The 24601-nt window shown below is 38.6% G+C and overlaps 1 protein-coding gene and 1 pseudogene across 8 annotated transcripts in view; one reads left to right on the top strand and one right to left on the bottom strand.

Annotated features, from left to right (window-relative positions):
* The window catches only part of ITSN2 (intersectin 2), a 162195-nt gene that overhangs the window by 25285 nt on the left and 112309 nt on the right, over nucleotides 1–24601 (top strand). For 6 of the 8 annotated variants that reach the window (XR_004428488.1, XM_033176418.1, XM_033176421.1 and 3 more), the window contains exons 2-7: nucleotides 8572–8635; nucleotides 18378–18470; nucleotides 20065–20128; nucleotides 21264–21427; nucleotides 22978–23181; nucleotides 23294–23390. Coding sequence is in view for 6 of the 8 variants with exons in the window: in XM_033176418.1 (XP_033032309.1) it covers nucleotides 8605–8635; nucleotides 18378–18470; nucleotides 20065–20128; nucleotides 21264–21427; nucleotides 22978–23181; nucleotides 23294–23390 (653 nt within the window). In the remaining 2 variants the exon portion in view is untranslated. Of the gene's footprint in view, nucleotides 1–8571; nucleotides 8636–18377; nucleotides 18471–20064; nucleotides 20129–21263; nucleotides 21428–22977; nucleotides 23182–23293; nucleotides 23391–24601 lie in introns of those variants that run through there. The other 2 variants (XM_033176417.1, XM_033176419.1) reach the window with 2 other exon arrangements.
* Nucleotides 1591–1957, bottom strand: LOC117062662 (annotated as a pseudogene).

The following is a 24601-nucleotide window of genomic DNA, read 5'->3' as shown; positions in this document are numbered from 1 at the left end:
ATGTTGCACAACTCTGATTTCTGCAGTGTTTAATGGAAGTAAGTTGGAGCCTGTTCTGCTTCCTGCTGGGTTCTTTTCTGTATATTCATTTATCATTGCCTCTCCCTGCTTGCTTTATTCACATCTTTTTTGGTATCTCAACTGTATTATTTATTTGTTCAGCAAATATTTATCGAGTGTTTTCTTTGGAAGATCTGATTTGGAAACCAGGCATACGGAGGTAAATAAAAATGCTCTCTCTCCAGGACATGTGAAACAGGCAATCATGAAATTAAAATAGTGGATAAATGAGGTTATTGCGGTGTAAACAAGTGTATGGACACACACAGGAGATAGTGACTACTTGGGAGGATAGAAGTCTTTCAAAGACAAGATGACATTTGAATTGGGAATCAAGGAGAAGAAAGTGTGATGACCATGACAAAGGGAGCAACTCTTTATGAAGTAGAGGAGAGAACAAAAGTTACTGTTTCAAAAAAGGTTGGTATACTTAGGACATATGGAAATGGAAAGTACCTGGAGAATGTGATAGAGTGAGATACTGAAGAGGGCCGTATTTTACACTAAGAAGTTTGGACTTTAACTTATAATCAGTGGAAGATTTTCTAAGCATATTCTAAGGAAAGGGGCATTAATTAGCGCTTTAAGAAAAAACTACTAGCTGTGTGGAAGGGTCTCAAGGCAAGAACATTTATTTAGGTTCTATTCATACTGTACAATTAGTAAATATCCCAGGTGATATGAGTGGGCAAGTTGGGAAACTTAAAAACAGAGCACTGGGCTGGGCCTGGTGGCTCACACCTGTAATCCCAGCACTTTGGAAGGTTGAGGCGGGCGGATCACCTGAGGTCAGGAGTTCGAGACCAGCCTGGCCAACATGGCAAAAACCCCATTTCTACTAAAAACACGAAAATTAGCCAGGCATGGTGATGGGCACCTGTAATCCCAGTTACTCGGGAGGCTGAGGCATGAGAATCACTTGAACCTGGGAGGCGGAGGTTGCAGTGAGCCAAGGTCACGCACTGCACTCCAGCCTGGGGGATAGAGTGAGACTCTGTCTCCGAAAAAAAAAAGAAAAGAAAAGAAAAGAAAAAACAGCACTGGAAGGCTGGGTGCAGTGGCTTTTGCTTGTAATCCCAGCGCTTTGGGAGGCCAAGGTGGGAGGTTCACTTGAGCCCAGGAGATGGAGACCAGCTTGGGAAATGTAGTGAGGCCGCATCTCTACCAAAAAATTTAAAAATTAGCCGAGCATGGTGGTACATGCCTGTAGTCCTAGCTACTCAGGAGGCTGAGGTGGGCAGATTGCTCAAGCCCAGGTGGCAGAGGTTGCAGTGAGCTGAGATCATGCCTCTGCATTCCCACCTGCATGGCAGAGTGATGCTTTGTCTTAAAAAACCAGAGCACTGGACATTTACATCAGAGACGTAGTTTCTGGGACCTTTGCTCTTAACTTGTGATCTTTTACAAGTTTCTTAGTTTTCCCATCTTGAAAATTGAGGGTTTTGGACTAAATGATAATTGTAATTATTATTATTTTTTTAACATAAACTCAAGATTTTATTGTCTTTATAATAAAAGAAAAGATGACACTTAGAACTGGATTACTTGGCTCTTTCTCATCTCCTCCCAGTTCAAAATGCTTGCATCTTATAATAGCCAGCATTCTCTTAGATCTGCAGTTGGGCTCGATGCACTCAAGCCTTAGCACAATCTTCTTTGTAGTTTTAGCCTTCTTCTGGAAAATCAGCTTAGTTTGCCCACCATAGCCGCTCTGCTTCCTGTCATAACACCACTTTTCGTGGGCATACAGAGAATCCTTGCCCTTCTTGTACTGTGTCACTTCATGGGGTTGGTGCTTGCCACACTTACTACAGAAAGTCCTGTGGGTTTTAGGAATGTTCACCATGTTTGCGTGAGTGCTGTTGCCATGGAAGGTAATCATAATTCTTTCTGTAACTGTGCTTCTTAACAAACAAAAACTTTAACCTTGGCTGGGCCAAGGGGTTTGGAGTTTGATCAAGATGGTGAAACGTCATCTCTACTAAAAATACAAAAATTAGGCCGGGCATGGTGGCTCATGCCTGTAATCGCAATACTTTGGGAAGCCGAGGCAGGCAGATCACCTGAGGTCAGAAGTTCGAAACCAGCCTGGCCAACATGGCGAACCCCCCCCCCCCCCAACTAAAAATATAAAAATTAGCTGGACGCGGTGATGGGCGTCTGTAATCCCAGCTACTCGGGAGGCTGAGGCAGGAAAATCGCTTGAACCTGGGAGGCGGAGGTTGCAGTGAGCCGAGATCACGCCATTGCACTCCAGCCTGGGTGACAGAGGGAGACTCCATCTCAAAAAAAAAAAAAAAAAACTAGCCGGGCATGGTGGTGTGCGCTTGTAGTCCCAGCTAATTAGAAGGCTTAGGGTGGAGAATTGCTTGAACCCAGGAAGTGGAGATTGCAGTGAGCCAAGATTGTGCCACTGCACTCCAGACTACGTGACAGAGTGAGACTCCATCTCAAAAAACAAAACAAAACAAAACAAAAAAAAACCCCTAAACCTTAATTAAGCGACTTTTCACTTACAATGGCTGTGACTTTTTCTGAGTCTTACCCTTTGTAAAACAGGATTTCCTGCTTTTGTTCTAGCATTTCTACTTTTTTCTTAGTGTGAGTATATTTTCTACATTGTCTGAAGTACGTTTAGCAATTACTCCAAATTGCATCTGAATTATATTAAATTGAAGCAGTGTTCTTTGCCTTATGCCTACCATTTACCCAATATGTTTTATTGTTTTCTACTAAGGTAACAATGCCAGTTCTCCATTAATTTTTAATGAGCAGCAAAATCATATGAATATTCTAAAAACCATACGTAACTAACAATATTCAGAATATATGATGACTGCACATTTGCCAAAATTGCCCGTCACTACATCCCCTGTGAAGAGTAGAAACTGGTGTGTGTTGGATACCGACTTCAGTTGCACTTGCCTGAAACAGGCACCGGTCATGTACCTGGGGAGATGCTGGTTACCCTTTTCTTCCTTTCAGAGAGTTATACCAAGAGATAAGAAACAATTAGCACTCCCTAATTTATGTATGTGATTGATGCTGCCCAGTGTGTTGGGAGTCATCTCTGGCTTGTTTTTCTTCTCTTGGACAAATGTGTTAACAGTAAGTTCTACTGCTGTTTGCAGGAACCTGTGATGCATTATCTCCATTTAAGAGAGGAAGAGGCATATAAAGCCCATGGGAAGTTCATGGGCTTTAGAATTAGACAGACTTGGGCTTGCATTCTGGCTTCATGACATACTGAATTTGGGCAAGTAATTTAACCTCTTCAGTTTCTTCTGTGAAATGAGTACAGTATCATCTGCCTTGTAGGGATATGTGAGAGGAGTATCCGTATTATCAAAGGTGCCTAGCAGTATCTGGCACCTGGTAGATAACTCTACAAGCTTCTCAGTGTCTGAAGCTCCTTCTGCAGAACCTTTTTATTGTATTCTCAGTGAACATTCAGCATGACACAGCACCTGTACTGTGATCAACAGAAGTGTATTGAATTAATGGTAAACAGTAAATGTTAATTTATTAATTGCTTTTTGAAAAATGTAAAACAAAGTTTTTCGTATCTGTTGCATTTTCAAAATTTCAATTATAATTATTCTTTAAGTACTACTCTGCAAATAGACTAGTAGAATTGTTAAGCATTAGGTAATTATTCTACAGTGGGGCAGAGAGAATGTAAATGTAATATATATGAAATATGTTTTAAAAGCTTATTGGTTCCAACAAAATATACTCCCATATTTTACATACAACATAAATGTTACATATGGTACATATGTGCATGGGTGGCTAAATTCCACATACCAGATGATAAAGATTCTGTAATACTAGTACCTTCAGCTCTTCAGCTTTACCCAAGGGATTTGCCCTTATTGCCAGTAATATTATTAATATTTGGTTCATTCTCAGGTTTTATTTCAGAATTATGCCTGTGATTATTGAGTATCTGCTATTTGGCATTCTTTTTTTTTTTTCGAAGTCAAACTATCCAGCTTTAGTAGAGATACTTTCCATAAACAATCATGGTATTTCAGGCAGGACATGGGCAGACAATCATTAACAGTATACAACAACTTTCTTTCCCCCCCATCCTATCTCTCTCTCTCTTTCTCTTTCTTTTTTTTTGATGGAGTTTCGCTCTTGTTGCCCAGGCTGGGGTGCAATGGCCCGATCTTGGCTCACTGCAACCTCCATCTCTTGGGTTCAAGCGATTCTCCTGCCTCAGCCACCCGAGTAGCTGGGATTACAGGCATGTGCTACCATGCTTGGCTAATTTTGTATTTTTAGAAGAGGTGGGGTTTCACCATGTTGGTCAGGCTGGTCTCGAACTCCTGACTTCAGGTGATCTGCCCGCCTTGACCTCCCAAAGTGCTGGGATTACAGGCGTGAGCCACTGCGCCCGGCCACAACTTTCAAACTCCCTTCTTCAGTAGACGACCAAAAATCAGAAAGCCACTCTAAAACCCAACAAAGTCTTCATCTGATGCTGTGAACAGGGAAAGTTTAGAGTGAGGGCTGGCATTTTACATTTAGCATATTGTTTAACAACTTTTCACCAGCTGACCCTGACTTTCAGGAAGTGAAATGAAAATAGCAGAATTTATCTGAAGAACCAATGCTCTTTTAACGGATGCCATCTCAGTGGCATCACTGGAGAGTCCAGATTGCCTTACACACTGGTAACTAGTGATTGGGGATCAGGTCCCAATAGATGTTTGGGTTTAAGGGAGTTAAGTCTCTGCTGAAAGGTGGAAAGGGAGAAGAGGACATAAAAACAAATTTGTTTTCCATTCCACAAAGTTGTACGTGCCAAGGTGGCCATGTGTGTTAAAGTCAGGGAATCCCTCCTCCTGGGAGCCAAGAGGAACTCTCTCAAAACTAGAAGGGAAAGGTGTTTTCCCCACATTAGTCCAGCTTCGGAGACATTCTATTAGTGACATATGGCCCTTCCCCCAAAAAACAACAGTGAAGTGTTCTGTGTGCTAACAACATAGCTAAAAAAAAAAAAAAAAAAAAAAAGTAGGCTGGGCGCAGTGGCTCATGCCTGTAATCCCAACACTTTGGCAGGCTGAGGCAGGTGGATCACCTGAGGTCAGGAGTTTGAGACCATCCTGGCTAACATAGGGAAACCCCATTTCTACTAAAAATACAAAAAATTAGCCGGGTGTGATGATACGCACCTGTAATCCCAGCTACTTGAGAGGCTGAGGTAGGAGACTTGCTTGAACCTGGGAGGCGGAGGTTGCAGTGAGCTGAGATTGTACCATTGCACTCCAGCTTGGGCAACAAGAGCCAAACTCTACCAAAAAAAAAAAAAAAAAAAGTGGCCAGGCGCAGAGGCTCACACCTGTAATCTCAGCACTTTGGGAGGCCGAGGCAGGTGGATCACCCGAGGTCAGGAGTTCGAGACAAGCCTGAGCAACACGGTGAAACCCCATCTCTACTAAAAATATAAAAGTTAGCTGGCCGTGGTGGTGCCTGCCTATAATCCCAGCTACTCAGGAGGCTGAGGCAGGAGAATCGTTTGAACCCAGGAGGTGGAGGTTGCAGTGAACCAAGATCACGTCACTGCACTCCAGCCTGGGCGACAGAGTGAGAATTCATCTCAAAAAAAAAAAAAGTAAAACAAAATTCTGCATTTTTATAAACTTGATAAAAAGTAGTATTTCAAACTGTACAGTCACCAGAAGCACACAGTTATAAAAAATGCACACACTTAATTTGTCATCTCCAACACTTTCAGCTTTCTGTTGCCCAGACTGGAGTGCAGTGGCGGGATCTCAGCTCACTGCAAGCTCCGCCTCCCGGGTTCACGCCATTCTCCTACCTCAGCCTCCCGAGTAGCTGGGACTACAGGCGCCCGCCACCTCGCCCGGCTAGTTTTTTGTATTTTTTAGTAGAGACGGGGTTTCACTGTATTAGCCAGGATGGTCTCGATCTCCTGACCTCGTGATCTGCCCGTCTCGGCCTCCCAAAGTGCTGGGATTACAGGCTTGAGCCACCGCGCCCGGCCGGCATCTCCATTTTCTGCAAGGTTATTCCCCTCCTTGCCAGCATCAGCTTTCCCCTTTTTCCCTTTGGATACTTTCTCTCCCTTCTTTGCTGGGGTCTTTTCAGGCTTGGGCTCTGACTTTGGAGGAGCAGGTTTAGCAGACAACCTCATGGATCTTCTCTGTGGTTCGTTCTTCACCTCATCTTTATCTCCTTTAGCATCCCCTTACCCTTTCTCTTGGGCATGGTGGTGGCGACGGTAGTGGGAGGTAAGCGCTTGGCCCAGGGTGCAGTGGCGTGCAGGCTTTGGTCAGTCCGGGGTTCGTTCCTGCCTCTTCTTCTTCATACTGCTCTCTATTTGGCCTTCCTTTGTATTCACAGAATACGTGATGACCAACAAATGGTTCTAGACAGATGATTTGTAAGTTTTAGACCTAGATCCCAACTAATTGAGGTCTTGTGTCCATGGCATCCCATTCTTCATTGGTTTTTCTGTTGTTAGAGCCATCTTTAGTAATTCACATGCTATTATGCAGAGTTAGAAAATGCATTATTTGCAATAGTGGGTTTTCTCCCACGTTTTAAAATGGTCTCAGCCACAGAAAACTGATAAAGGCCCTTGCTACTGCTTATCTGTTAAGTAGATAGATTGTTTTCAGGCATATAGCTTATTTTGAGTTAACATTACTTATGATTTAAAATTGAAGAAGTAAAAATGTTATATTTGTTTGCAGTATTTCTGTATTTGAGGAAGTTGTAGTCATAACTTGATTTATGGGACTTCCTTCTGTGTTCATTTTTAAGCTAGCTATAAAAGGATGACAAACGTTGACCACGATGTATATACCACTTAATGCCTTCTTTGTTTAAAATGGCTGTGCAAATATTTTTCTTAGGCTTCTAAAAATATAAATATTTAAAAGATTTGGGTAAATATATGAGATGCAGCATGATCTTTTAATATAGTAGGGTTTTCCTGCAATATTATGATCCATGGTTTTAATTACTAAGTGCATTGCGGTAAATTTGCTAGGCCTTCACTTCCTAACTGGTCCTATTCTCAAAATTTGTGGAACAGGCTGGACGCAGTGGCCTGTAATCCCAACACTTTGGGTGGCTGAGGGAAGCAAATCACTTGAGCTTAGGAGTTCAAGACTAGCCTGGCCAACATAGTAAAACCTTGGCTCTACTAAAACAAACAAACAAACAAACAAACAAACAAAAATTAGCTGGGCATATGGTGATGTGCGCCTGTAGACCCAGCTACTCAGGAGGCTGAGGCTGGAGAATTGCTTGAACCTGGGAGGTGAGGTTGCAGTGAGGCGAGATTGTGCCACTGCACTCCAGCCTAGGCGACAGAGCAAGACTCCGTCTCAAGAAAAAAAAAGAAAACCCACAAAAATATTCATGGAACAAATTTTGAATTTATTGACAGCTGAATAATGAATTCAGGGTTCAAAATGATATTGCACTCTCCTTTTCTGGATGTTTGCAAAATAGCAGCCATTTGTTGAACACCCTGTGTGGCAGGCGGTTTAATGGATTATGTTTAACACTGTAAAAAATACTTCTGCAAAGTATTTTTTATAGATGAGTAATCTGAGTCTCAAAAAAGGTTAAATAACTTTTCCATGGTCACAGTTGGGAGAATAGCAGAGCTGGGTTTGAATCCAGAGCTGTGAATTTCCAAAGTCCCTTCTCTTAGAGTTCTTGACAAACACATTTAGTTATGTTATATATGTATTTTAATAATTATGTGTGTGTTTTAGTAATTACTTTTAGACTATTTTATAAACCCCTTGAGCTCACTTAAACAGCTGTGCTACATTTATTTTGAATAATTTTCTTGTTTGGGAGTTTTTAAAAAATGATAGTATGGGCTGGGTGCAGTGGCTCACACCTGTAATCTCAGCACTTTGGGAGGCTGACGTGGGCGGGTCACTTGAGGCCAGGAGTTTGAGACCATTCTGGTCAACCTGGCAAAACCCTGTCCCTACTAAAAACACAAAAATTAGCCAGACATGGTGGAGCATTCCTGTAGTCCCAGCTACTCAGGTGGCCAAGGTATGAGAATTGCTTGAACCCAGGAGGCAGAGGTTGCAGTGAGCTGAGATTGCACCACTGCCCTCCAGCATGGGTGACAGAGTGAGACTGTTTCAAAAAAAAAAGGGATTTCCATGTTATTTTTACATACTTAGTTTATACAGTTGATTTATTTTCTTCTCTCCCAAATTAATTTCTACAAGAATGTTGGTTCATGCCAAGGGTTTCTTTATTCAGTATCTGCTATTGAATATGTGACTGTTTTTCTGTATTAAGGCAGCATGATTACCCAACAGAATCTCTTAGCCTTCCTCAAATGTAAATTCTGCCTGTTCAGCAGCAGCAGAAGCTCTGCATTGTTTTCTGTTGGAAGTGTGAGCTGAAGGGGACAGACATTCCTACTGCTTAGCGGGTGCACTAAGCTGTGATCTGCCCTTGTTGTATTACCAACGGCACAATATTTTTATGTTGCAGATGGCCGAGAGCTAGCAAGGAAAACTCAGGACCATGATGGCTCAGTTTCCCACAGCTATGAATGGTAAGCAGCTTTGTGCTTGTGGCAGGATGAGGTTATGAATTTTTTGTTTTTGGTAGAGGTTTAAAATATTCATGTAGATAATTTTCCTTAAGCTTATAAATACAAAACTTGAAGTATTCTTGTTGAAAATATTTTGGAACACTGCGTGTACCTTCTGTAAGAATATTATGTCGTAAATCCCATGACTATATTCTGGAATGTGTGTTTGCCGTTGAGCAGTTAGGAATAACCAAAAGGTATATTGTATTTGATCCATAAAACTGGATGACAAAAAGCAGAGTGCTGTAAGGTGAATATTAAAGGTATTTTGATAGCATAAGATGATCGTAAACCGATGAAGCCAATAAAGATTAACTTAGTAATATTTATGTAAGATTACGTTTTCCCTTTAGATAAGATTACGTATGCCTGCATACGTAATTGTTTAATATGAAACATTTTAAAAGAAAGTGCTGGCTGGGTGCAGTGGCTCATGCCTGTAATTCCAGTCCTTTGTGAGTCTGAGACAGGCAGATCACTTGAGGTCAGGAGTTCAAGACCAGCCTGGTCAACACGGTGAAACCCCATCTCTACTAAAAATACAAAAACTAGCTGAGCATGGTCTTGGGCACCTATAATCCCACCTACTTGGGAGGTTGAGGCAGGAGAATCACTTGAACTACCTGGGAGGTGGCGGTTGCAGTGAGCCTGGGAAAGAGTGAGACTCCGTCTCAAAAACAAAAAAAAAGAAAAGGAAAAAGAAAATGCTTACTAATTTCAATAATGAAAAGTTTTTAAAGTTTTGTTCTGATTGTAGCTTTAATTCTTTTTCCAAATACTAATTAACTACCCTTAATAGGTATTAAGTTACTGTGTTTGTCATTTATAATTAATTGAAAAAAATGCATTATATTTTTAAATTGCTAAAGAAATCTAGATACTGAGTTCTTAATTTTATGGTAAATTGTATTAGCTAATTGTAGATAAGTATCAGGAAATAGAGAATAAGCTCAATAATTCATTATTATTTAAATTGAAAACAGTAATATTAAAGAGCATTAAAAAAAAGGAGGGAAGAGTCACCATTCCACCATCTTCATGAAGCAATTCTGTTTTGATATTACCATCTAGTGTTAATCAGTTGGTTTTTAAACTTGTTTTCAGACATAGGACCAAATCATTACATTAATAACAGAACTACATGTTGTATATCTAAAGTTTTATGCCTCAGGATTTAGGAAAATCTTGGAGAAGTGAATTATTTGTATAAAAAGTAGAATCAAATTCTAATGCGTGATAAGACCCTGTGTCATTTAAGGATAGACTTGAAGTAAAGATTTTATTGTTTCTTGTTTTACCTTTTCAACCTATTATTTAAAGATTAATGTGAGTATTGCTTCTATTGGGAAAATGGTGTGGGATTATAAAGATTGATGCCACAGATAATTTTTAATAATTAAATAATTTTTCCATAATGAGTGATACATGTAAGTTTAAAAGTAGGGCAGTAATTGTAGTAGTAACATACTCTACTCAAGTTTGAGGATTTTTATGCCCCATACAAAGGAATTTGCACTAAACAGTTGAATTGTAGACTTCAGGCAACATATTAATCAGGTTTATAAGCAAAATGAACATAAAGTGGTACAGTCCCGGTCCTTCTTTATTCTGCTTCTTCCATTCCATAAACATTTATATATCTACTTTGCAGTTCATTGCATTATATAAAATATAACATTGAGAACAAGTGAAATATTCAATAACAAAAGAATGATTATGTGAACAATTCATCTAAAATATTGGAAAATGCATTTAGAAGTGCTATATAGGCATACAGATAGTAATTTTTTTTAAACTTCTGAATAATTAATTGCATATGTAGACTGTGGTACCTTCCTACCTAAGTAAGACTGATGATAACTTAGACATATCTAATTTAAGTTCAGTTCAGGGTTTAAGATGTTACTGGAGAGCAGCATTCATGTATAGTACAAAACTTTGCTCCTCTAGTAATCCTGACATAGATTGTTAAATGTTTTTGATGCCCATTGCTATTGGGAGTTGTCTGTAAGTATGCCTCTGTGTGAATGTATATGTGTGTATGTGTGCATGTGTGTGTGTGTATATATATGTGTGTGTGTGTGTGTGTAAAAACAGAGATGAGACTACTTACTGGAGGAGATCTAGCCTATAGTAGATGTTCTGTTAATGTGAAATTTTTTTTCTTCACTGACTATAAGAACTTGTTTGAAAGAGCCAGCAGGTGAGATGTGAATAAGCAACAGAAATGTTTATGAAAATCCCGTATTTTCAATATCAGTGATGAGTTGGGGGAAGTGGATAGAATTTTAATGTATTTCTAACATGATTATTAGATATTGTAAAAGTTTGTTAGCTTTTTAGGGAAATATTAGACATCAACCCCCAAACTTAGATTTTTCTGCCTCTTCTACTGAAGAGATTATCTACAGATAAATATAGACTAAGATTGCGAGATTTTTACTTGAAATTCAAAGTAACAAACTTTTGCCTTGTCAAAGCGTTCTGTTACTTGATATATCTAAATAAGAAAGCCAGGATTGAATTAACTATTTTAAAATTGGCTTTGAATTACATGTATTGCCCAGTTTTCTTATTTCAGTGTTTTGTTTTTTGAGACAGAGTCTCCACTCTGTTGTCCAGGTTGGAGTGTAGTGGTATGAACACAGCTCACTGCAGCCCTGACTTGCTAGATTCAAGCAATCCTTCTGCCTCTGCCTCCTGAGTAGCTGGGACCACAGGCATGAGCCACCACACCCAGCTAGTTTTTAAATTTTCTGTAGAGATGGGAGTCTCACTATGTTGCCCAAGCTGGTCTTGAACTCTTGAGCTCAAGTAGTCCTCCCACCTTAGCCTCCCAAAATGCTTGGATTACAGGCATGAGCTATCACACCTGACCAGTGTTATCTTTTTGTTCCTAGAAAATTCTTGGTGCATTAATACTTTATGTTTTAATATGATTAAGTTTTTAAAAGATTATTTGAACACTACTAAAAAATTATTTCTTGTTAAAATGCCTTGAATATTTTTATTCTCTTGGTTACGTTAATCATGATAATATGTAACCATGATTGTTGTGTGTGATTTTCTTGGCTGATGGAGTCTCTTTAAAATATTAGAGTCTGTGAGTTCCTTTAAGGTGTTTTTTTTTTTTTGTTCTTTGTTTTTTGAGACAGAGTCTTGCTCTGTCAACCCACCCTGGAGTACAGTGGCATGAACGTTGCTCGCTGCAATCTCAACCTCCCAGGCTCAAGCAATTCCTTCTGCCTCAGTCTCCAGAGTAACTGGGACTACAGACATGTGCCACCATTACCATCTACTTAAAAAAAATTTTTTTAGACATGGGGTCTCACTGTGTTGGCCAGGCTGGTCTCAACTCCTGGGCTCAAGTGATCCCCTGCCTCAGCCTTCCGAGTGCCCAGCCAAGTGGTTCATTTTATTCATCTTCGTACCCCATAAATGTTTACTGAATGAATGAATATGAAGGTGTCAAGATTACTGATTGGAGACACGAGGAACTAAGCAGTAAACATAAACAGATGGGGTGAGTTAGCCCCTGTGAAAACACGTGGCCAAAGAAATATGAGGAGATAGTAGTATATATAAGACAGCATCATATTGTGATGAGCACTGGTGATGCAGCAGAACTCTGTTTTGTCTTAAGACAGCAGTGGAGTCTATCACTGCCTGGGGATATATACCCATATATGTTAGGGCAGCTTTTAAGCCTTCCTAACCAAACTCTTCAGACTTAAAATAGTCTTAAGGTTTCTAACTAAAGAGCCTTAGTTTCAGGCTATTCCCTGAGAAAGATTTGAATGCTCTGACTTCTTTTTAATTATATTGTTCCCTGGGATTGGGTTGAATAAGGAAACTAATTTATGGAGCACTCTTCATATGGCAGGCATGTATTAGATACTTTATATTTTTGTTTTAGTTTATTTTAAAGTTGGGTTTATTGGGGGTATAATTCACCCTTTTAAAGTAATACAGTTTGATGAGTTTCTAAAACTGTGTTTAGTCATATAAATTAGGATATAAAACATTTGCATCACCTAAAAATTCTCTGTACCCTTATACCTCCACCTTTAGCCACGTATTATTGGCAACCACTAATCAGATTTCTGTCCTTACAATTCCGCCTTTTCCAGAATGTCATATAAATGGAATATACAATATGTAGCCTTTGGCATCTGGCTTCTGTCACTTAGCAAAATATGTTTGTGATTCATTCATAATGTTGCATGCATTTCTCCTGTTTACTGCTGAGTAGTATTCCATTGTATAAATGTGTACCACAATTTATTTATCTGTTCAGCCATTCAGGTGCAGAACATTTGGGTTATTTCCAGGTTTTAGTGATTATGACTAAATCTGCTATAACCATCAGAGAACAGGTTTTTATGTGGAAATAGGTCTTTATTTCTCTTGGGTATTTACCCGAGAGTCTTTTGTTAATACTCAAGAGTCTATTGTTGGGTCATGTGGAAATATATATTTAACTTCACAAGAAATTTCCAAACTGTTTTCCAAAGTGACTGTCACATTTGCTTTCCCACCAGCATATAAGTTGCAGTTGTTTGGCATCTTTATCAGCACTCTGTATTTTTTTTTTAATTTGTTTTTAAATTTTCAGACATGCTAATAGACATGTAATGATACCTTTTGTGGCTTTAATTTACATTTCCCTGATGATAGTGATATTGAGCATCTTGTCACATGCTTATTTGCCATCTGTTTATCTTTGATGTGTCTGTTCAAATCTTTTGTTCCTTTTCTTTGGAGGAGGGATTATTTTCTAATTTTTGAGTTGAATGGTTCTATATATATGCTGACCTATATTTATTGAATATGTTTTGCAAATGTTTTCTCTCAGTCTGTAGTTTGTCTTTTCCTTAAGAACGTCCTTTAACAGAGTGGAAATTTTAGATTTTTATGAAGTCCAGTTTGTCAAAATATTTTAATGATTTTTGCCTTTTGTGTTCCAAAGAGTCATTGCATAATCCAAAATCATAAACATTTTCTTCCATATTTTCTTCAAGAAGTTTTATATCTAGTTCTGTGATTCACTGAGAGTTAATTCATATATATGCTGGAAGGTTGAGGTTCTTTTGTTGTTTTTTTCATATGGATATCCAGTTCTTTCAGCACCATTTTCTGAAAGGACTGTTTTCCACCTTGAATTATCTTCTCATCTTGTTGGTAATCAATGGACAATATATTTGTGAGTGTATTTCTTTTTAATTACCAACAAGATAGATAGTTTAAGACTCTTAATTAAGCCTGAGTAGACTCTAGTCTTGCCTTCAACACTTACCAATTTTATTACCTTGGGCAAATTATTTAATATCTCTGTACCACTGTTTCCTTCTCTGAAAAACAGTGATAGCAATAGTTACTTCATGGGATTCTTATGAGACTTACTTGAAGCAATACATGTAAAGCTCTTAGAACAGTACCTGACACACGGTGAGTTTCATTAAGTGTTAGTTATAATGGAGGTATATTACATGTAATCTTTACAACAGGCCTGTGGAGTTACATAATATTCCTAGTTTATAGAGGTGGCATCTGAATTACAAAGAACATGAGCATCTTATCCATATATGTTGGGACATAGTATAGTGCAGAGTTCAGCATGCAGGCTCTGGAGTCAGGCTACCCAGGTTCTAATCTCAGCTCTGTCACTTACTGTATGACCTTGAGCAAGTTACTTTATCACCATGGGTTTTCGATTTCCTTACCTATAAAATGAGAATAATAATAGTACTTTAATTTATAGGTTAATGCTAGGGGCTTAGTGAGTTACTGCATATAAAATCCCTGACAGTAGTCAGGGTTCAGTAAAGGTGGGCTGCTTCCATCTTTGTCATCCTTTGTTGTTGTCATTTTTGTTGTTTTTAAAATCAGCATCATCATTTTTCCGAAGTCATATAATAGAAAATCAGTTCTGTGGCTACACTACTTGCCTTCCTAGTGACAGGAATCCTGACAGGTTTATTTTATTTTCTGATAAACTGATAAACCAAGTAGGATTTTTACTACATATGTGGTATTTCTTTATTTAGAAAGTGTGTAGGTTTAGCTATTTTAGGTCCTTAGTTCTTCAGTACATCTGTTTCTTTATTTTTAACTATAATCTTAAAACTTCTCTTTAAGAGAGGATATTTATAGATTTTTTAATCCAGTCATTTAGGACTAAGAATAATTTGTTGAATCCATATTAGTGTTAAAAATTATAGTGAGCACCTACTTTTCAATGATATACATTCCTGGGAAATTGTAAGGCAGATTTTTATACAATACAAACAGGAATTATGTATGAGTTTATATACCTAAACATATTTGGTTCCTTATTGGCAGAAATAGAATAAATTGAAAAGGTAGTCAGAAGTATAGATGGTGATTAGTCATGTTGAATGTGCAGAACTTTACAGAAACCTCCTTAGAGAGCTGGTATAACCACATGGGAAGAGTGGACAACAAAAAGCTAATCCCAAGCTCAGGAAGAAACCCCTGTATTTGCAATGCAGACATCCTCAAAGAGAGTCTGGAACAAAAGCTACCAATCCTTTTGTTTAGAAGATGTACAGAAACATGAGAAACTCATGGAGAATTGTCTCCCAAGAGTTCCTCTCCCTTGTTTCTCCATTATCTTGACTTCTAGCAAATTTTCTCATGAGTACACATACAACTAAGTTGACCACTCTGATTAATCTGACAGAACAGGGGCTGGGACTAGGTCTAATTTATTTTATGCAGCATTTGATTCAGACTAATCAACAGGACTCCAAGCAGCAGGTTAGTCTCAGCCTGCAACGTTCTCAGCTGTGCTCTGCAGGGTCCCAGCTAAACAAATCCTATAAATCATCAGTGTCTCTCTTAGAAAACCAGGTGGCTTTCTCCTTAAAAAACAATGTGTTTTTGTTGTTGTTTTTATTGTTTTTTGTTGTTGTTGAGACAGGGTCTTGTTCTGTCACCCAGTGGTGTGATCACTGCTCACTGCAGCCTCAATCTCCTGGGCTCAAGCAGTCCTTCTACCTCAGCCTCCCAAGTAGCTGTGATTACAGGTGTGAGCCACCACCCCTGGCTAATTTTTTAAGTTTTATGTAGAGATGGGGTCTCACTATGTTGCCCAGGCTGGTCTCAAACTCCTGAGCTGAAGGGATCGTCCTGCCTCAGCCTCCCGAAATACTGGGATTAGGTGTGCACCACCACGTCCAACCTCTCCTTAAGTTTTATTTTAACTTTTCTACCTGGCCTGAATCAGTAATCTGGGTACAACAGATTGTATTCATAATTGCACACACTTTGTCTTGGCCTGCAAAAAAGAAAATCTAGAGTAAATCTCTAACAGCCCTGACCAGTGAGTTGAGGCTGACCTGAATGCCTTCCAGGACTGAGAAAGTGTTTTTTTAAACACTTGAAGATCTGTTCATGTACATTATTGTGTTTTTGGAGGAAGGCAAGTTAATGCATGGTTTCCACAGAAGAAGTAGAAGATCAAGGGTGCGCATGGGTTATGCTTGGAAAGAAAATGTTTACACTTATTCCCCCTGCAACTCCCACTGCCGTGGGACCTACATCAGAAGAGGGGCACAGGTTGACAGTGCCTCTAACATAGCTTCCTGGATGACTGGCAAGTCTGAGGGTTTCCAGTGCAGTTTGAGTAATTGAGTCTAGTCCTTGTTTTTGGAGGGATTGCCTGAATTAGTCCCACTTGTTTTGTTTGTCCTCACCATCAGCTGGGTGGAATTCATCCATTACTGAGATTGGGGTTGGGGAAAGACCTCTGGAAGTGATATGGATGGGAGGTGCATTTGCTGGGGTCTTTCCTGATGTTCCTGATAGACTCTTGATAAGGCTTCTGATGGGGAATGGCAGACTCATAAGGTGCTTCCTACAATTTAGGAGAGCCATACCAAGGCATTTTTTCCTGGAGAAGGGTACAGGGGCAGTTCTACAAGAGAAAAGATCATTAATTCCTCTCTTAATACCATACCTCCTGGGGTCTAAGGCGTTTCTTCCTCAGGTGCCTTGTTGTTGCTGTCTACTGCTATTAAACCTTGGTTTCTTATTTCAGAGCTATAACTTTACCATTTCCTAGTGATCCAGAAGAGTTAGATGTAAGAGGGACATTTTCATAAACCCTAACCAAAATTAACTTTGAATCCTCTAGATCACTGGTTCCCAGTCTTTTTGGCACCAGGGACCAGTTTCGTGGAAGACAATTTTTCTACAGATTTGGGGTAGGATAGTGGGAGAGGGGTGGTTTTAGGATGAAAATGTTCCACCGCAGATCATTAGGCATTAGATTCTCATAATGAGCATGCAACCCAGATCCCTCACACGCACAGTTCACAATAGGGTTGGCACTTGTATGAGAATCTAATGCTGCCACTGATCTGACAGGAGGTGCCGCTCAGGTGGTAATGCTCACTTGCCCACCGCTCACCTCCTTCTGTGTGACCAGGTTCCTAACAGGCCACAGACAGTACCAGTCCATGGCCCGGGAGTTGGGAATTCCTGCTCTAGGTCCCATTTTACCTCAGTGGCCCAGCTGGAGGGTTTATGAACCAAGCCTGCCTGCAGTTGTCGTTAGGGGCTAGAAAGATGCATCATGTGCAGGAGTGGTCAGAGTAGAATCCTGAAATTTCACAATAGGTCTGTATATCTCCTGTGATCCCCCACCCCTTAGCCTATAACTTCCAGGATATGGGTCAGGCTCTTGAAGATGGTATTTAAGACCTTTTTACAGTTAATTCCACCCTACCTGTTTATTATTGCTAACTCTAGTTATTAGTCTGCTCAGTGCACTTAACAGCACCTTGCACAAGCCTTGACTTCCTCATGCTGTGCCCTTACGGTGTGAAATGTTCTTATCCCTCCTCTTCACGTAGCAAAATTCAAACTAAGCTTCAAGGCTCTGCCTCAGTGTTCTCTTTCCTGTCATCTCATCCTTGGTGCTTCTAACTCAGAATTGGCACAGCTATTTTGGTATCTGTATTAGTCTGTTTTCACACTGCTATAAAGAACTACCTGAGACTGAGTAATTTATGAAAAAAAGGGTTTAATTGACTCACAGTTCCACATGGCTGGAGAGGCCTTAGGAAACTTAAGGTAGAAGGCGAAGGGGAAGCAAAGCACATCTTAATGTGGCAGCAGCAGAGAGAGAGAAGCAGCAAGGGGGGAAGTGCCACAGTTTAAAACCATCAGCTGTCGTGAGGAACTCACTCACTATCACAAGAACAACGGGGGAGAAATCCACCCCATGATCCAGTCATCTCCCACCAGGCCTCTCCTCTGACATGTGGGGACTACAATTCGAGATGAGGTTCTGGTGGGGACACAGGGCTAAACTATGTCAGTATGTATTTCCGCTTAGGATTCTTCACAGGTGAATACTGTAAGTACTGTTAGTTTTCTAGAGCATGAATTCCTTGAGGATGGGAATATTTTCTTCATCTTTTTATTGCCAGTGTTTAGCTTGATGCCCATTTCCAGTGAGTGTTATATAGCACTTGTTCAATAGACGTTAACTGAGCGAATGAGTGAAAAGCCTTAGGGCTGTGCTATGTATGGTTATGATACAGCTTTACTCTTTGTGTCACTCAAATATTAAATACTGTCATAAAGTGAACATTTGTGTTTTCTGTTTACATTTTAGAATTGTATTTTGAGCATTCTCATGTATACACTGTAGTTTATTCTACTTATGTTTCAGGAGGACCAAACATGTGGGCTATTACCTCTGAAGAACGTACTAAGCATGACAGGCAGTTTGATAACCTCAAACCTTCAGGAGGTTACATAACAGGTTTGTGTTTATAATTTTATTTGTGAATTATGGTCCTTATGTGATATCTAAGAATTAGTTTTAATTTGACTGCCATCAAATTTGTGTTAATAAACGATAAAATTCATATCAGTCAGAATTCTAGAAATTAAAGAAATGGTAACTTTCTTATTTTTCCTGGAACTGTCTTAATTTGTTGTTTTGAATTTGGGATATGGAAGATTTTTCCTGAATCCCAAATGACAGTCAAGAATTTCTGTGTAATTGTCTAGTTTCACAGTTTGACATTATATCTAGAAAGTTTTCAGTTTATTTCTTAGATTCATTTCATGGAAAATCTAGACTTTTTGTTTTGGAATCTGTTTTCCTAATCCTAGCCCTCTGTCTTTGAGGCTATACCAAGCACTGATTGTTGATGCTAGCCCTTGTTTTGCAGAAAGACCACCAGAGCCAAAATAGGATTAATTTAGGTCTGCCTTTGAAATTTTTTTCTATTAATTAAACTTTTTTTTCTGTGCCAAAGTAACTTAGTGCTTTACATACAGTAGTAGTAACTATGAGAACAGTGATATTTATTGAATTTTTACTATATACCAGATGCTATGCTAAGTGCATTATTTTATTTAACCTTTACAACAACCCTATAAAGTAGGCAGTATTATTGTCTATATTTACAAATAGTGAAACTGAGACTAACAGATGTTGTGTAACTGCCTAAGGTTACAAAGATGGTTAGTGTTAATCTGGGCTTTGAAACCATTCGGCCTGACTTTGGAATCCATCTACTTAACCATGTCATTTGTACTGCTATGATAGTAATTACCTTACCTGGTATCAGGATTTGATTACCCTGCTTACAGGTTAATAACTTTGTCCGTTACTGGGGGAAGACCCAAGATTCCTGAGTCAAAGACAAAGAACCTTATGACTAACAGCATAACTAGCAAAATCAGCATTGGCATCTATCTTTCTGTTTCCTTTAGTGTTCCCTAAGTCCCACAGAGACAATGCAGAGAGCCTAGAAGAATGCTACATATGCTGTGTTACAGGAGAGGAACACTGAATTTGGGGAACCCACCCTTTTGTAGCAAGCGGTAAAGCAAGTTTGTCCCTTGTCTCAGTGGGAGACATTACCTGATTGCTTAAGACTGCTCATTACGAACCCAATTCTGAGAAGTGACCCAGACAGAGAGCAGTTAGGGTCTTACATTATTGGTATACGAAGCGAGACACATAGGAGTGTGAAGAAACTCCAGTAGGACTGTCTCCTAACACCTGGTACTTTTTATATTGAAACTCTTTTAGGGAATAGTGTTTTTAAATATAAATTTTACTAAGTGGAAGTATTTTTAAGGAAGATCCCAATTGTGGAAAAACTAAGATGAATAATCTTTAATCACTGATTAATATACAATAGAAATGCAGATGTGACTTTTGTTTTAAAAATCTGTCTTATTAAAGTTATGTAAATAATTTTTATTTGTGTTTCTTTTACATTATTTAATGATTGGTATTAAAATTATAAATCATTAACATATATTCATGATTATTCAGAAGCATTGGAATAATTTCATTTACTAATGTACTGCTTGGGTTTTGTTTTTATTACTTTCAGGTGATCAAGCACGTAATTTTTTCCTACAATCAGGTCTACCGGCCCCCGTTTTAGCTGAAATATGGTAAAGTGTTTTCTTTTGTAGATGAACCTAATTTTCTGATAGTATTTTTTTTTGTAATATAGTATTAACATAAAATTGTTTTTAGTTGCATTCTATTGGTTATTAAGAATATTTCTGCCGGCCCTTTGGGAGTCTGAGGTAGGAAGATTGCTTGAGGCCAGCCTGGGCAACATAGTGAGAACCCTGTCTCTACAGAAAATTAAAACAAAAATTAGCTGGGCGTGGTGGCCCACGACTCTAGTCCCAGCTCCTCAGGGAGGCCAAGATGGAAGGATTGCTTGAGCCCAGGAATTCAGTGCTTAAGAGAACTATGATTGTGTCACTGCACCCTAGCCTGGATGACAGAATGAGACTCTGTCTCTTAAAAAAAAAAAAAAAAAAAAAAAAATTTCTTCAGTTTTTTGGAGAATAAATTTTATTGAGCAAATAAAATGATTGAAAATAATTCTCTAATTTCTGATTTCATTAATTTAGATAAACTAGATTACTTTCATTAATTAGAAATAGTTCTCTAATTTCTAATTTCATTAGAATTTTCTAAGGGAAGATATATACATTGTCATTGAGAAAAATTCCCTTGTAGTTTGGCAGAATCTCAAAATCCTCTGTTATTTTGTAGTTTCATTTATATCATAATATATAAACCCCAAATTAGTCCTCGCTTCCCATGCTCCTTCTTTGAAGAAACTATTCTCCATAATATGTTTTTTTAAAAACGTTTACAATAGGTAACAACCCCTACCCCGTCTTTCCACTTGGAATATTCTCATGCCTGGCAGAGTACGAGGCACATAGCAAGTATTCAATAAATATTTGGACAAATGAATAAATTAAATTTGAAGTATTATACTCTTGAATTTTTTTTATACCTAAACTGGTGGAATTCAGCCCAAAGGTCTCTATATTCTGTATAGACAGTCAGTGTTTTATTAGTTGTTATCTCTGGTCAGTATTTCTTCATGTGTAGGTTTTATCTTTTTGTTATTACATATTTTACATATTAGGTATTTTAAATTTAGTGATGATGCACACGTGAATGCCATATCATCGTTTTTACTTTGTCAACCTCCAAAATAACGTTAGTTTTCCCACCACCACCCCACATACCAATCTACCTACCTCATGCTCCTTTTAGGGCTTTATCAGACCTAAACAAGGATGGGAAGATGGATCAGCAGGAGTTCTCCATAGCTATGAAACTCATCAAACTGAAGCTTCAAGGCCAACAGTTGCCTGTGGTTCTCCCTCCCATTATGAAGCAACCCCCTATGTTTTCTCCATTAATTTCTGCTCGTTTTGGTAAGTGTGTATTAATTTAAATACCTGTATTTGCTACTTAAAGTTTATCCCTAGACGTATTTGAGTATTAGAAAAGGATTTGTTAGCACAAAATGACAATCCCCAGATTCCAAGTTAATTTTCATTTTAGAGATAATAAATATTAAATTCACTGTCACAGGTAGGGGATCCATGTGTTCCAGTTTTCTAGGGACAGTTCTAATTTGTGCCTTTTGTCCTGGCACCTGGTCCAGTTAGTGTCGCCTTTTACAACTCCTAGTTGGTGATAAATTATATGGTCTCCCTAGGTATAGCCAATTCCAAATACTAGTCTTAGTTTCCTCTCTCTATATATATATATTAGTAATATAGAAAAAATTTTGAGCAGTTTTAAATTCACTTGAAATGGTTTGATTTGGGAGATAATTTAAAATTTTATGTAAGTTGAATTTTTTTTAAAGGTTAATTAGCCAGCTAAATTTAGGGCCAAAAGTTGCAGACTTTGGGCTCATAGGTTTACATATTCATCAGCGATAACCAGGTGGTATGTTTTCTGTTAATTTTGATCAGGCAATGTCTTATATGTGAGAAACACTCATTTTGAATGGAACATTCAATTAGGTATGTCTGTGTATCTGAAACATGTTCCTTCACTACATATTTTAGAATATAGAATTCTAGAGCTGGTTATAGGGGTGTGTGCCTGTAGTTATGGCTGCGTGGGAGGCTGTGGATAGGATTGCTTGAGTCTAGGAGTTTGAGGTTGTAGCGTGCTATGATCATACCTGTGAATAGCCACTTCATTCTAGTCCAGGCAACATAGTGAGACCCCCATCTCAAACAAACAACAAACTCCACAAAATTATTTCACTATTGTAGTGAATTCTGGAGATAAATACCAAATCATTGTGTGACCATATTTATATATTAGTATTCTGCAGTTAATAAATGAATAAGTCATCACTTTGTTCTTTTAAAGACTTGTCCTTGAATTCATAGGAATGTTACTTACAAGAAAAGGAAAATATGTGACACACTTTCTTGCAAATAATGCATATGCATAAATGGATCTCATAAAGTATCTACTACTTACAACCTTTTTGTCTGGGGGGAGTGTGAGAGAGAGAAGAGGGAGTGTGTGTGTGTGTGTGTGAGAGTGTGGGTGTGTGTGGGGGGGTATGAGTGTGTAGGTGTGTGTGTGGGAGTGTGTGTGTGTGTGTGTGTGTCTGTATTAAGTAACTTAGTAGCACTGTATCATCCTATCACAAACACCTCGTTGGATCTGGTAATATATTCTTTCCTTGAGGATACTCATATTCAATTGGAAAAGGCTGCTTAGTTTTATTCATGATGAGAGAGGAGAATATTTAACTCTTTACTAGGTATTTTCTTAGTTCATACAGATCAGAATAGTAGTATTAGAGCAGCAGTTTACCTCCCTCGTTGCTGGGTCGAAGGATAATTTCTCTGTGGTGTTTCGTTTTCTGCCCACTGTACTGTAAACTTGTTTTTTGCATGTGTTTTATAATTGATTTTCTAGCATTGGAAAAAGTGTTTTCTTTTGACTTTAGGAATGGGAAGCATGCCCAATCTGTCCATTCCTCAGCCATTGCCTCCAGCTGCACCTATAACATCATTGTCCTCTGCGACTTCAGGGACCAACCTTCCTCCCTTAATGATGCCCGCTCCCCTAGTGCCTTCTGTTAGCACATCATCATTACCAAATGGAACCGCCAGTCTCATTCAGCCTTTATCCATTCCTTATTCTTCTTCAAGTGAGTACTTTGTTTCTAATGAGTCATTATTTCATGTAAAGAAAGAAACTATTATATTTATGTTTGAACAGATACAAATTTCTTTTATACTTTGCTTCTTTTTCTTTTTTAGCATTGCCTCATGGGTCATCTTACAGTCTGATGATGGGAGGATTTGGAGGTGCTAGTATACAGAAAGCGCAGTCTCTGATTGATTTAGGATCTAGTAGGTATGACTACCTAACTCTGACAGCTTTGTATTCTTTCAATAAGAAGTTTTTATTTAGCAAATGATTTTTTTAAAGCTTTGAGTTTACCTAAGTTTTACTTTATAATGGCCAACTACAAATACTTAAGGTAAATTTACTACTTACAACTCACATAAAATAAATTATTTATTTTTAGAATTATTAAGCATCTGTGGCATTTTAGTTTTGAAAAAAATACTTCATGTAAACTAAAAATATTCTATATTTTAATTATTTTTTTTTGCCCAAAGCTGTGTACTTTTCCTTTAAAAAATGTGTATATTTTCCAAGGTGTGTCATACTCATTGTACATTGTTAATTTCTTTCTTGAGCAGATTCTACTAATTCAGTATCTTTTAAATTTTACAAAGCACAAATGCATTAGTATTTATTACATTAATTATCCTTCATATAAATCACTATTATACTCTTCAGGGTAGTGTATGGAGAGTGTTAGATTTGACCCAGAAGAACAACATTCATATCCCAGCTTGAACACTCACTGATTCTGTGACCTTGTTTTTTCTTAACATTGCTGAGCCATAGTTTACCCATCTAAAAGATGGGGACTGTAATATTTTTTAAGTTTGTTGGGAGGATTTTAGAAATATTTGTGAAGGCCTTAGTACAATATGAGGTCTGGCACAGAGCGGATTCTTTATATGTGATAGTCTCATGGAGTTCTATATTTCTTATGGTCTTTGCTTCACTAAGAATAGTGATAATTGCTTAAAATTAAAAAAATATGTAAAATGCAAAAGCAGTCACCATTGGCCAGGCACAGGGGCTCACGCCTGTAATCCCAGCAGTTTGGGAGGCCGAGGTGGGCGGATTGCGTGAGCTCAGGAGTTCAAGACCAGCCTGGGCAACATGATGAAACCCTGTCTCTACTAAAAATATGCACAAAAAGTAGCCGGGCATGGTGGCATGTGCCTGTAGTCCCAGCTACTCGGGAGGCTGAGGCAGGAGAATTGCTTGAACCCGGGAGGTGGAGGTTGCAGTGACCCAGGATCGTGCCACTGCACTCCAGGCCGGTGACAGAGGGAGGCTCTGTCTCCCAAAAAAGGCAGTCACCATTATAGTATATAACAGCGGTCCTCAACCTTTTTGGTACCAGGGACTGGTTTCATGGAAGACAGTTTTTTCACAGACTTGAAGCAATGGTTTTAGGATGAAACTGTTACATCTCAGAT

The sequence above is a fragment of the Trachypithecus francoisi genome, unplaced genomic scaffold (assembly GCF_009764315.1).
Source record: "Trachypithecus francoisi isolate TF-2019V2 unplaced genomic scaffold, Tfra_2.0 Lachesis_group17, whole genome shotgun sequence".
Lineage (NCBI taxonomy): Eukaryota > Metazoa > Chordata > Mammalia > Primates > Cercopithecidae > Trachypithecus > Trachypithecus francoisi.
This window is presented reverse-complemented; position numbering and strand designations above follow the sequence as displayed.